General features: G+C 39.7%; 1 protein-coding gene across 2 annotated transcripts in view; it reads right to left on the reverse strand.

Annotated features, from left to right (window-relative positions):
- Window positions 1-241: 241 nt before the first annotated feature.
- The window catches only part of CNOT10 (CCR4-NOT transcription complex subunit 10), a 78,385-nt gene continuing 64,427 nt past the window's right edge, over window positions 242-14,199 (reverse strand). For both annotated transcript variants that reach the window (XM_018566963.1, XM_018566962.1), the window contains 5 exons: window positions 10,367-10,497; window positions 7,008-7,043; window positions 5,538-5,665; window positions 3,821-3,896; window positions 242-532 (listed from right to left, as the gene is read on the reverse strand). In XM_018566963.1, the coding sequence (XP_018422465.1) occupies window positions 375-532; window positions 3,821-3,896; window positions 5,538-5,665; window positions 7,008-7,043; window positions 10,367-10,497 (529 nt within the window). In that variant the 3' untranslated portion in view covers window positions 242-374. The remainder of the gene's footprint in view (window positions 533-3,820; window positions 3,897-5,537; window positions 5,666-7,007; window positions 7,044-10,366; window positions 10,498-14,199) is intronic.

Consider the following 14,199-nt stretch of genomic DNA (forward strand, 5'->3'; position numbering starts at 1 on the left):
TTTGTTTCTCCAATTTCTTCATTACAACCCTTAAAAAAAAAAAACATTCTGTCATCTGCTGCACTCTTTCGTAGATCATCGCAAAAATGATGTCCAGGAGAAGATCAGGACCAAAGTGACAATACTCATAAGCATCCCCCCTGCAACATTTATATAACCACTGATTATTTATTATGCAGGAGAAATAAAAATAGACCCGGAGAAAACATGGCTCAGTAAAGTCTGGACTAAATCCTTTCACGTTCATGAAACCTCATTCTTCATAATATCATTAAAAAAAGCCAATCTATACCACAAAAAGTCCAAAATGCCATTTATTGATGAACTGGTTAAATCGTGCTACGCTGCCACATCTGTCCAATGGCAGACATGAATCATTTTCTTTGCACTGTGGTGAAAGCTGGCATCTGAATGGGCTGCATTGGCTGATGGATGGGCTGGAATAATGGCTTTTTTCGGAGATCTGACATCATTTTGATGGACGGCAGAAGCTGGTTTCTTTTGATAATCTGCAAGGCCAGCTGGGTGTTGCCTGTAACAGAAGATCAGCGGACTTTTGTAAGTGTAGTTAAAAGGATGGTACAGCTGAACAGAAGCCAATATGTATACAATGAGTCCCTCAGCCAGAGAGTTCTATGTAAATTTGCTATTCTCCCTATGGACCCCCTATATCACAATGACCACTGCTGCAGATGTTTAAAAGGGTTTTTAGGGCTCGAATGCTTTTAATATGAAGGCAAACTGTGTGCAGTTACATCCTAAAAAACTGTGTGTGTGTGTAGACAAAAGCCCCATTACGAATCGCCAAAAAAATCTGTTGCCTTTACCATAATACTGCTAATAAGGTTCAGAAATAAAACCATAAAATATATAGTTAGTACGTTTTCTGTGACTATGACCACAACTGTTAACCACAAAATGACATTTGAAATACAACATTCCTGTTACTAAGGAGGCTGCAATTACACCTTCCCTAGAGAGGTTTTAAGAAGAATGTACCTTGTATATACCAGCTCAGCTTTAAAGTAACTTGTCAGGTTCAAACTAATAATACTCCCAAAGGGCAGGCACCTTGTGGTACAGTTAAAAAGATATGTGCACGATTAGACAGAGAATAAATGAGGCTGCAGGGCACATGATCCTATGGGATCCCAATTACTGACTTGCCAGGCTACTGCATCAAAGGTGTGTATTTTTATGCTTAAATGGTTAGAAAGGGCTGGAAGGGAACAGTCACTTATGTCTAATTATGCATGTATAATTTTACCATTTCACTGCCAGGTCCTGCTGCCCAATATTAACCTGATTGGCCGGGAAGCCAGCTCCATGCTCCCTCGTCACTTGGCGACAAGGGAGCATGGAGCCGGCTTCCCGGATAATCAGGAAGCCGAGCGGCGTGTAATGACTATCCGCCCGGCTTCCCTATTGGTCGGGAAGCTGACTAATCAGGAAGCCGGGTGGCGAGTCATTATCCACCCCTTGGCTTCCCGAATGGCCCGAAAGCTGGCTCCATGCTTCCTCGTCACCTGGTAAAGAGGGAGCATGGAGACGGCTTCCCGGCTAATCAGGAAGCCGGGCGGCAAATCATTAGATGCCGCCCGGGTTCCTTAATGTGACTTCCGGTCTTGGTATTCGGAATCGGTGAGTAACGAAAACATTTTTTAAATTCGCACTTGATACAGAAAAAACGGTATCGTGCATCCCTACTTGGCATACAAGGAAGTGTGCAGATATATTTCTGGAGGAAAAGCAGACAACAGGTACATTTTTCAGGGGCAGCCCTAACATTTGTACATTTCCTATAACATAGCAAATCTTCACTTTTTGAGTTCAGGTCCACGGTATAGCGTTCAGACCAGAATTAATCAGGTCATGAAGACTCAAAACATTCCTGGTCATAAAGCCGTTTTTTTGTAGGTATATTTTGTAAAGCGTGTACATTTTGTACTCATATGTTGTAAAGAGCTACGCAAATTGTTGGCGCTATATAAATCGTGTATAATGATACGTTGCAAAATTAATGCTTTTCCCTGTTTTGATTTTATGTATACCATCATATTATATTAAACAGAAAACATATAGTTATAGATTTATGCGAGAAAGAGAGCGCAAGATACTTTTAGTAAGACGGCTATCTCAGGTTATTTTTTGTTTTTATGGACTTTCCATGAGTTCATGGATAAGCTGGCAACCTGGTATCCTCCGCTACATTTCTGTTTGTTTAAAGCTGGCACTGAAAATCAATGCGCCTAATATGAAAAATTAATTCACAGAACTTTTTATATAAGGGAATGCCCAGCATTAGGGCCTGTGTCGAGGAGCTTTAGGCCTGTGGCATTAGTTGACACAGTTTAAGATGCTTTGAAGACCATTCAGAAATTTACTGACAGGTGTATTTGACTTGCAGTTGACCTCCTTCTGACCTGTATTAAAACCGGCTTCAAGTAGGTTTATTCCCAGTACTCGTCAGGGAATGGAAAAACCCATCTGACATGAACAAGAATCCATCGACGCAAACAGGTATGTTGATACCATCCTGCAGCTTTTACTATACACATTTCATCTACCTGTCATCTCCATGTACCTTAGAACAATATCTTAAGTCCATGCAAGTAGGAAAGATCTGTATCGTATGCTGTAGGGAAATGTGCTCAGGATATTTTTGTCTGCTTATATAAACAGAATTCATCTCTTTATAAGAACATTTGATTGCAAAATTAAGCAATGCTGCTATAGAAGAGTGCATATGAATAAGTGCAGGTAATACATTAACTGTATTTGTGCTCAGATTCAAACAGAAGACAGAAATGCCACTGAAAATAAAAGGGTTACGTGTTAATGCTGGTGATATCAGACTGCCTGCCCGAGGGAGCAGAACCTGATCGCATGGTAATGCCATTTGTCATAGGGGAGAGATCACAACGGAGCATTTGTGAAATTGATTTTGCTGGACAGAAAAACGACTGTGTAAATGCTCCCTGCTAAGGAAGATGAATAAAGTGTGGCACCAGACAAAGCCCAGGGGAAGAGTGATATGAGGTAAGCAGGATATTCACTTCAATGATGTATATTTCATAAAAAATGGATGTGATGCGGGTCCTTCATGCTGAAACCACTTCGTACACCTTTATTAGACACTAATAATACACACAGCAGACTGGAAGTCCAGCTGCTCAAAGGACTCCACTAATAACAGTTCTGTTATCAACCTCTTTGGAGCATTTATCAATTCACAGGTTTTTTTTCAATATTTAGATTTAAAGTGGGTTAACCGTTTGTTTTTGTTTTTAGAAAATTTTAGACGAAAATAAAAATATAGCTGGACTTAGCCTTCAATTCCTTAGTACTGAATGCAACCCCTCTCTATCCTTTTATGCAGAATCTATATCTGCACACCTAACAATCTCCTTTGCATGCTTTCCACCCACCACCTCCTCATCTAATCAGGATCCAATAGAATTATCATCTCCAGGTGCTTCTGAAGCCATACTGTTTTTAGATTTGTGCCTGAAAACACTGTTACATCTAAACCTGAACTAAGATCTTTATTGCTATGATAGGGAAAGATGTGGGAAGGCCCACTGGGCTTGCAAAGTGATATGAGAAGCTTGGAAATGGTCCTATTTAATTAGAAACGCATATTTTAAACATTTGATCTGGAGTAACACTTTAAACAATTAATTAATTCAATGCTACTTAAAAAGGGAGAGAACAGGTGTCCAAATACCCGTTCAAATCCATCTTAATGCTTTAACCTCCGTTTCACTTGAGCAGGACACTGCTGAATGATGAATGGCATTGCATGTAGAGAGATAGTTACCATTCTGTAGTTCTAGGTAAACTGCCAGCAGAATTGCCTCTGGTGGGACTTCTTTTGGATGAATCATGGAAGAAGCCTAAATAAATAATACATATAAAGAAGAAAATACATATAAAAACAAATAAAGAAAAATACATATAAAACAGTGAAATCTCCTAATAAATTATGAGTCAAAAAGGTGCTGCCTAGATACGACTCCCAAATGTACATTTGAAAGCTGACCCATGGTGAGACTTAACTCAAGACATAATACTGCTGCTTTTAGCTCTAATTGCTGTGATAATTCCTTCTATGCTCAACACCATCCCATACTGTCTGTATTATTTCTCCACAGCATTTAAACCTGCCTGGCAGGGATAAGACATAGCCTCGATTAAACAGACAGAAATAAAGAATGCTGCGGAGAGTATGCAGAAGGAAAACACCAGGATGTGTGTCATGCTGCAATAGAGTCATTAAACATAGAGAATTAAGGTGACACTACAGTAATAGAACATGTCACCTGCTGACTGCAGTTTCGGGGAAATGCTTTGTTGTTGCTGGGGTGATACACCAACATTATATATTTCTCTTCATTTCCACAGCACAAAAGACAAATCAGATCTCACAAACAGAAAGTTGTATATAATACACCAAAAAAAAAAAGCTAGGTTTCCCAGAACAACCAGCCTAACAGTGGTGCTATAATTCAGTTTACTGCATTCCATTTTACAGTATAAATTTAAATTCCAAGAAGGAGAATGCAGCCCTCTTATTTTGGCTTCAGCGGATGTATAGAACCAGGAACTAAAATGGAGCAATGTCCAATCTCACTGTCCTAGCTCCTAACAGACATATGAAACCATAAGGAGGTTTAAATCTTCTTCTTCTACCAAGAACCAAAGAAACAGCTTTGGGTGGACTGACCCCATCATAATTTAGGCAGCTCCATGGTAGATGAATGAGCAGGTTAAATCCACAACCTACTAAGATATACATCAAACATTAGGTATGGTGTCACTCTAAATACATTCCTCACATTTCCTGTATAATGTCACCTATTGGTTGTAGCACGTATATGTTGTATAAGAGTGGGGAGCTGCATGCGAACAGTCAACTCTCTCTTCAGTAGTGGCTGCTCCAAAATACTATCTATTCTTTGTTTTTCATTGTGTTTTCAAATTAAGCAAAGGTCACCTAAAATTGTGGTCAAATACCACCTCTTGCACCACACTGTTGATCAGCAAGGCAAACCATCACTCGTTTGAGCCAACGGAGAGGCATGGAGGAGGAGGAGGACCTAAGCTCAAGTCATCATAACAGAGCCCTTTTATGGGGGTCCTCTGGCACCCTAGAAGACACCTGCTGCTACATACTGGCACTTCTATGTGCCAGCACATATATTTACTATTGTTGATTTATGTGCTTTAAGGTGGATACAAGTACACTTTAAGTAACAGAGATAAAATGAATATAATATAACAGGGTTAGCCATAATCTGGCCCTCTTGCTCTGTTGACACTACAAATCCCCTGTATTTGACTCTGGAAGTCACACATGCCTTATGGAATGCTTTATGGAATTTGTAGTTTCACTATAGCTGGATGGCCGAAGTTGGGCTACCTCTAATATAAAAAATCCAGTAACACAGGCAAAGAGCTATGATTATGTGCAAAGTACAGTAGCCCATAGAAACCAATACAGTTAAGAAGCAATCGAATAACAAATAGTCCATTACCTGGTGAAGACATTTTCTTGCCTTATCATATTCACTACGTAAGCAGTAAGCACTTCCCAGATTGAAGAGCATCATTGTACGGGCTGAAGTGACTGAACTTGGGTAGCACTGAGGCATTGGCTTTCCTACTGAAATTCAACAAATGTTAGTTGACAAGAAGAACAGTAAAACATCCACAAGGAACCTGACAATATTTAGACATTGATATTTATATGAAAAACCATGAGACTTTTTTTTTTACCATACTTTACAAACTAAACAATACAATGAAAAACACACTAATGGAGGCTTTTGTCACCAGGACAAAACAAATAGAGGGGTCTAAAGGTGCCCATACACCTTATGACCATCCAAGGTGGGCAGATCGTACGAGCTTTCAATAAGCATACGACCATCACAAGACAAAAGTCTTGCGATGGTCGTATGCAATTCCCTACTTTATCCAAATAAAAAAAAAACTGCTGCTGTGATCTACCTTCCCACAGAAACATATTGTGGATGGGCCCTTAAAGTGTAACTACACTCAAAACTTTTCTTTTAGGTTTTGTATGTAATGGGGAATATTTGGAACTGCCTTCAGGTTTTACTACAGTCAGAGTCTCCAATGGAAAATCCCTTCACTTCCTGCTTGGTAAAAAGGTTGTTCCTAGGACAGGAAGTGAGGGAAACTAACAGCAACACGAACAGAAGTAAAATGCTTTTGTTAAGCAGAGGAACGCTATAACCTCTATGTTTATTTTTTGTGTGTGCAGATTTTGGAAAATCTTTCAAACAGTGCCAAACCAGCCAATGAGAGAAGGGGGGGAAGCACCCATGATAGCACAGCAGAAGAAAGCTAAACGAAAGCTTCCCCGCCCATTGCTAGGCAACCGCCGGGAGTGACGACAGACGCCAACCCCACGGCCTTGTGCACACTGAAACAGACTGAAAGGAAGAGACACCATCAGCCATCCACCCCCACTATCTGTAGGTAACAACTCTTTAAGCTGTACACACATACATGCAGCCCTGGCACAATAGGGCATGCAGCTTCAGGGAGATTTAGTCCCAACCGCTGTGTCCTCCACATAGAGAGCCAACCTTTGGGAATTTTTTAATTTTGGATGCAGTGGAGAAGGATTAGAATACCTGTCAGGTTTTTATTGCTGTCTGTTTCCCAATTAGGGAGAGCCATCCTCCCTATCTGTCCTGGTGGCCGATATCACTGACAGTGAAAGAAGATCCCAAATCTCGTGTTATCAAAACAGGAATAGATGGGAAATCTGCCAATGGGGCCCTAGTTCTGTTGGCCAAGCTGACCAACAGGAGTAATAGCACTCTCTTACTCTATCCAAAACTAAAACCATTTTGGCTTCAGTTATACTTTAAGTTTAGCAATTAGGAAAGTATCATATAAAGAAATACTTGCATGGAAGGTCTGAGAATTGAAACACAACCACTACAAAATTATGCTCTCTCTAAAATGCTTACCAGATTCCATAGGCTCATTTTCCCCTTTGTCATTTCCTGTTGAATAAACCAAGAGAAATTGGTCAATGCTTGGCAACAAGAGAACAACATGTGAAAGATTTATAACCAATTGGCTGTTCGGCTTAATTTTCTAACCTGCACAGGCAAAATGACAGTTGGAATGTGAATGACTGTTGTTGCAATGCTCACTGCTTAGAAATTAACGCTTTCATATCTGTCTGGCTTTAAATTTGGTGACAATTTTTTTTTTTGCAAGAATGTTCGCACACAAAAAAAAAAAAATAATCAGTCGGAACGTTTGATACTGGTATCAGAAACTTGCCAATTGTCGTTTGAAATTTCGTTTAATTTTCACTTTCATTTAACATTTTATTTTGGAATGAATGGCGTTCCGGAACAAGAACCACATTCACTTTTAGAAATTCGTTTGATCGAGAAAAAAAATTCCAACATGCTCCTTTGAAAATGTTCGGGAACATTGTCGCTTTCGGTTGTTGATCGCACCATACTAATTGATAGATATTCGAATTCATGTTCCGAAAACTAAACTACTTCTATTGTATGAAATTCTAACTGTGTATACCCTACTTAAGTCAAAAAGTTATTGCTGCAGTTGTATAAAATATTTCCTCCAAGTTACCAATCACTCCTCTTTGGTAAAATAGTTAAGGTGTGATGACCGAAAAAACCCCAAAAAGCATATCGCAGGTTTAAAGTAATAATTTTTTTTTACACACAATAAAATGCAAATTTTAGGCCTGAAGATTGCTTAAAAACCCCCATATGACATGTTCTTAAGATCATATAGCAATGAACTGCCTCTTTGAATGATAGCAGTAGTAGTTCTCAACGCGTTGTCATATGGATCATATATTCTATGGTTTGTTAGGCCTGAAAAATACCATTCTGGAGTAGTTTGTTGGAGGGTTTATAGATTATGTGAGAGTACTATTTAATAACTATGTTTTTATGCCTTTTTAACCTTTGTACAATAAAAACTTTTTGATATTTATGATGTTGTCATCTCTTGGATTTGTCACTTGGTACCTTAAAAGGAGAACTATGAGGCGAGTGCTTTTCACTCACCTCATAGTTCTAGCCGACCTGCGACAATGAGACTGTCACAGGCAGGATCAGTAGATCGGGAAGTGAGCGAACACATAAAGGCATTCGCTCACCTCTCGATCCTGTCACAGCTCTCTGCCGTGACAGGGGAGGGACTGGATTCCCCCCTCCCCGATCCTCCAGCGCGGGATCGGACGGGGGAGGGGGCAGGTACAGCTGGCTCTGCCTCTAGATAGGCAGAGCCAGCTGTCACTCACGCAGCTGGGTGGATCCAGACATAATATACTGAGCTTAGGGTGACGGGAGGACGCTAGTTTGTGTCCTCCCGTTACCCTAAGGGCTAGTTCACACCAAGTGCGGAGCAGGTGCAGACCGGATCAAAACTGCGTCCAGTGTATTCCTATGGTATTTTTAGCTCCAGTTCACATCGCAGTGTGCAGATCCAGAGCAGGTAAAAAAAACTGCAGCAGGCCCTATTTTACCTGCTCTGGATCTGCAGACGCATCAAAAATGCATGCAAATGCCTGGAACGCACTGAAAACCCAAGTTAAACTAAAAGTAAAAATTGTTTTTTTTTAGCCAAAAAACGCATCTAAAAGACTAGCGTGCGTGCAGAAACCTGACCGGATCTACTCTGTATTTGGTGTGAACAAGGCCTAAGGAGAACTATGGGGAAAAGCCTTAACCCCATAGTTCTCCTTTTAAAGCTCCATATCTATATATGGTTTTATATTTGACATACCAGGGGTGTGGTACCAATTATTCAGGATTCGTTCAGGATAATGTGCTCTTGCTATTATCTTTACTAATCAGAAAAGCCTCTAAGCCCTTCTCTGATTTAGTTTCACTTTTTTAATGGAGCCTGACTTCCTTGAGTGGATGGTGAAGTTTCACTGACTGCCATTCCACTGCCAATTGAGAGTGCCTTTACTGGACAGTGAGACAGTGTAATTGGACCATGGACTAGCAGTGGGTGGGTACTAAGCTATAAAGTGAAGTCCCAGTGAGATAACTAAAATGGAACTAAATATTTCTGGGTGAGAAAGGTAATAGCAGGCATTTTATGGTGTCTTTTCTTAAGCTGACCATGCACTCTTACAATTCTCTAGCTTAGCCCGAAATCCATCAATCTCCCCATCAACACTAAACCCCATCAATTGGAAGGGGGGGGGGATATCCTGCTGCAGGCTATTGTATCAGCTGCTGAATACCCAAAAAGTGCATTTATCTGATTAGATGCAGACACTGTTCAGCCAAGAATTTTTGAAACAACAGCCAAGAATTTTTGAAACATCAACATTTGTTTGTTTGAGAGAGGGGCTTGGGTGTGGGGGGAGTCAACAGGGCCAACCATGGCTCGAATTTCAGCCTATTGAGCAGCAATCTGTTGAAATTCGAGTACTGTATGGCCAACTTTAGGCCAACACTTTTATATCAAAACTTGAAAAAGTTTCACTTAATAGAAGTATTCTGTGGTCACATTTTAAATTTTTTTTATCAAATGCCCTCTTCCAAAATGTAACATCCAACTCCCTTTTTCAATGATTGACTTAAGTTTATAGTGTAATATAGTAAAGTATTTTGTTTACTGTCAAAACAATCTTAGTATGACTGCAGATAAGCTGGTGCCTCCCAGAAAACAAAGGTTGGAAATTAATCTGACCCTCGTATGACACTGCGGAGACCCACCACAATCCTCTACCTGATTCAGCTATGAGTCGATAAAAGCTGCATGCATATTCGGAAAATAGCCCCCGTTTTCATACACAAGGTAACGTCTACATACTGGTTGCAGAGATTTAAACTATGAGAACTAAAAATGAACACTTTCTGCAATAATAACCTTTCAATGACCTGCACACCGGTTGTCACAACTAATGCTTAAACTCGTTGTATTGCTTGTCTTTATCAGGTCATGTAAGCCATCTTAGACTTGGTAATTACCACTCCTTTATGACCCATCATCCCACTTCCTGTTCATCCAGTAAATGATATGCATTAACCCTCCACGTACAAGTCTTCTGTCATAATCTGTGTTCTTCAAGTCTAATGAGCGGAATCAGGCGCAGAATCATTTAAACGTTATGCTACAAACGAATGAGTCACTGCATGCAGTATTCATGTACTGCACAGACATACTCTGCAAATAAATTATGAAGCATGGGAAGAGGGGGCAGGAGATATATGTGTGTGTATGTGTGTGTGTGTGTGTGTATATGAGTACATGTGTGCATTACCACTTCCATCAGAGAAGCAGATAAAAGCATGGCTTAGTCAAGTGTGGTTTCATTAACCTTGCTCCTGTTCATTTGATGAAACCCCAAGGGACACATCTGTGACATTCTCTGGGTTCAAATGAGTGATGGCATCCGAGATCCTGTCCAGAGAGATGAGTGCTTCTGCAGCATACAAATGGCCCAGGAACCTGCAACAACAAAAGAAAGGCTTAAAGTGGACCTATTAATATAATTCCCATGAATCAATAAGGCACATGTCGGCATTACCAAATCACACCATATTTTTAAAATAGCTCTGTCCTGCCATGAAAAAGTAAATAAATACACCCACTTCCACATATAACCATTATAAACTTGAAACTCTTTTGTATTTATTCAGACAGACCTTGTCTGGTAGACTCACAGTGAGATAAGGACAGTTATTGTGAAGTACGACATAGTAAAACCATACACTGGTAGAGTTTCGTGTTCATATGAAAAATCTTGTCAGAACATTCAATAATGCCAGCAGAGAATTGTAGAATGTCACTGAAATTTCATTTGATTTTAACATTCTATTTTGGAAATGAATAGTTTCCACAAAACAAAAACCATATTCACTGTTAGAATTTCGGCACTGCGGTCAAGATTGATAGTTGATTTGACCCCATTAACTATTAGACGATTGAACAAAAAAGTTTTTTCCACAATATTTGAACAAAAAAACTCTACTGGTGTGTGAGGTCCACACCGGAGTAAAAAAGAAAGGCAAGTAAATGACTTGTGCGTTGCATATAGTTTTAGGTGCACTTAGGAAGCATTTGTAGTTTTAAATCTTTTGGAATGCCTTAATAAACTTTAAAAATAAAAGCAAAATCTTCCTGGTTATTTTACAAGCGTGCGTTTAGGCCACGCTGGAAGATTCTCATTCAGACCCTATTCACACCCGAGCAATTTAAAGCACGTGATTACCATGTGTTTCTCTAGTGTTTTCATGCCTAATACCTGTCTCCTCCTTCTGGCAAACTGCATTCAAGAACGTGTGAACAACCATGTACGCTTACATAACACTCCCAAAAGGAATGAACGAATGAGGAAGCCGATGTTCAAGTGTGAACCGAGCCTGAGGAATTTGCCAACATCTGCCAAAGGTTGTTGTTGTATGCTGTATTATGTGTGTACTAAACCATTCGCTTTTTTATGTTACAAAACTCGCATTGGCTTTGGAAAGCTTCAAAAATGTTCTTTACAATTGCGTGAACGAGGCATAAATGTGTGGTACATATTTACTTAGAATCGGATTTTTAATTAACACACAGAATTTATGTGACGCTGATCTCTTTAGTGTGCGTGCGTGTGTCTCATATTATAATATATATATATATATGTGTATATAATTATATACACTGTATTTCCAAATATTTTAAAGACCACAGTCCCCCTTTAAGTGATATATGGTTCCTGGCTATAAAACTTAAGAGTGACACAACACAGGTATTCCTGTTCCCACAACCTAATACCAGCATTGCAGGGTTCTGAAATGTAACAATGTGCTGACCTTTAACCCTTTCAGTGTCAGCGGGGTCAGATAGCTCTAATTTCTGCGGAATTTTCCGAATTCTTGTCCTTTCCTTTATAGAATATACTGACACCAGTAGAGAGAAATAGAATTTTTGCACACAGTTGTAGTGAATTTCAGTATTAAAGGGTCATGTATATGACGGAACAATTTTTAGAATTTAGACATTGGAGTGTGGAAATTTCAGGACATTATCAGCACTGAAGACAAATCTCTGGTCCTGAGAGGTGACATTTTCCTACACACTACCTTTTATATAAAAAGGAAGCTCATGTCATCCTTTAGGAAAAAGTCTTAAAATTTAGTAGATATGCAAGTATTCGGAGCTTCCGAAAAATTTACAAGTTACTGTCAAGAACATGGTCTTCAGTCAACACAATGCTGTAGTCATGTTCACTTTAATGCGACACAGAGCAAACACTTTGCTAAATGCCTTTTTGAACTAAGCTGCTACTCATTAAATATCTTATTAATATAATTCCCATGAATCAATAAGGCACATGTCGGCATTACCAAATCACACCATATTTTTAAAATAGCTGTGTCCTGCCATGAAAAAGTAAATAAATACACCCACTTCCACATATAACCATTATAAAACTTGAAACTCTTTTGTATTTATTCAGACAGACCTTGTCTGGTAGACTCACAGTGAGATAAGGACAGTTATTGTGAAGTACGACATAGTAAAACCATACACAGGTAGAGTTTCATGTTCATATGAAAAATCTTGTCAGAACATTCAATAATGCCAGCAGAGAATTGTAGAATGTCACTGAAATTTCATTTGATTTTAACATTCTATTTTGGAAATGAATAGTTTCCACAAAACAAAAACCATATTCAATGTTAGGATTTTGGCACTGCGGTCAAGATTGCGGTCATCTCAAAATGCACATTAAGCATTCCTTTGGCTGCTTGTGTAAGCAAGATCATTACTTGGGCAATCACACAGAGATCAGGCCATCTGACAGATCTATTTAGCTGCGGATTGGTCAAAATGCAACATGTTAAGCCATCCCGAATGATTAACAGATGTTGACGTTCAGCTTGTTCAAATGTTGGCGGCAACGCACAACATAAAATGACACATTAAAAAGGAAATATGTCCTTCATAGCTAAGGTCCTTCCTTTCATGCCAACGTACAAGTAGAAACGTGCATCTTTGAATGCGATAACATGCAATTTTGCAAAAGTGAGGGAGGGGCATTCCAAGGTATTGTGTTATTTTCTTTTATTATTAAATTTCAATGGGGCTGCTAATGCTTAACCCCAGCCATTTGTTTCACAAAATTTTTTTTTAGGATTTGAACTAGGGATGCACCGATACCGGTATTTCGCTATCGAGTAGCGATATTTTTTCCCGGCAATCACCGATATCGAATACCAGGAAGCAGGGCGGTGTGTAATGAATCGCTGCTCGGCTTCCTGATTAGCGGGGAAGCAGTCTCCATGCTCCCTCGCCACCAGGTGGCAAGGAAGCATGGAGCCAACTTTCTGGCCAAATAGGAAGCCTGGGGGCGGGTAATGACTCACCAACGACTTCCTGATTGGCCAGTTTCCCGACCAAATAGGAAGCTGGGTGGCAAATCATTACAGTCCACCCGGCTTCCTGATTGGCTGGGAAACCGGCTCAATGCTCCCTGGTGACGAGGGAGCACGTAGTCGGCTTCCAAGCCAATCAGGAAGCCAGGCAGAGTGTAATGACTTGCCAAACGACTTCCTGATACAGGAAGTTCCGGTATCGGGATAGGCATTGGGAGCATTCGGGGGAATACTCGGTTTCGGTGCATCCCTAATAAGAACCTCTGCTAGGTTTTAAGTGCTGGCTGTGTCCCCAGTGGGGAGAAGTCCACTCACAGGGACATGTGGTAGCATAAAAGGCTCATGCACATGGCTCACAAAAACAAAATGTGTAACGTGTAAGGTTTACTATGGCTCATGTACACAGCTGCATAAAGATCAGTACACTTGCACGGTATATGGATCAGAAAAATCAAAATTGAAGAATCTCTGTCTAAGGGCCATTACATTTACACACATACGCGTTTAAACACATGTACATGTGTAAATTTATTAGAATGGTATGTAGAATTGTGCATGCATATATTATATCCTACATGATTACTGGTTAACATGATTACTGGTTAACCAATTATGCAATTATTCTAAAAAATTGGCTAGTTTTCCATCTGTGTCTGCTGGTAGCACTTTTTTTTTCTTAAAAAAATAAAAACCAAAACATACTCAAACAAAAATAAAATTTGGTGAAGCATCAGAAGCAAAATAAAAATACAACTGGGTAGCTGGAGTGGGGCTTCTGACAAACAAA

Source organism: Nanorana parkeri, unplaced genomic scaffold, assembly GCF_000935625.1.
Source record: "Nanorana parkeri isolate BGI_ZX_2015 unplaced genomic scaffold, ASM93562v1 scaffold993, whole genome shotgun sequence".
Classification (NCBI taxonomy): Eukaryota; Metazoa; Chordata; class Amphibia; order Anura; family Dicroglossidae; genus Nanorana; species Nanorana parkeri.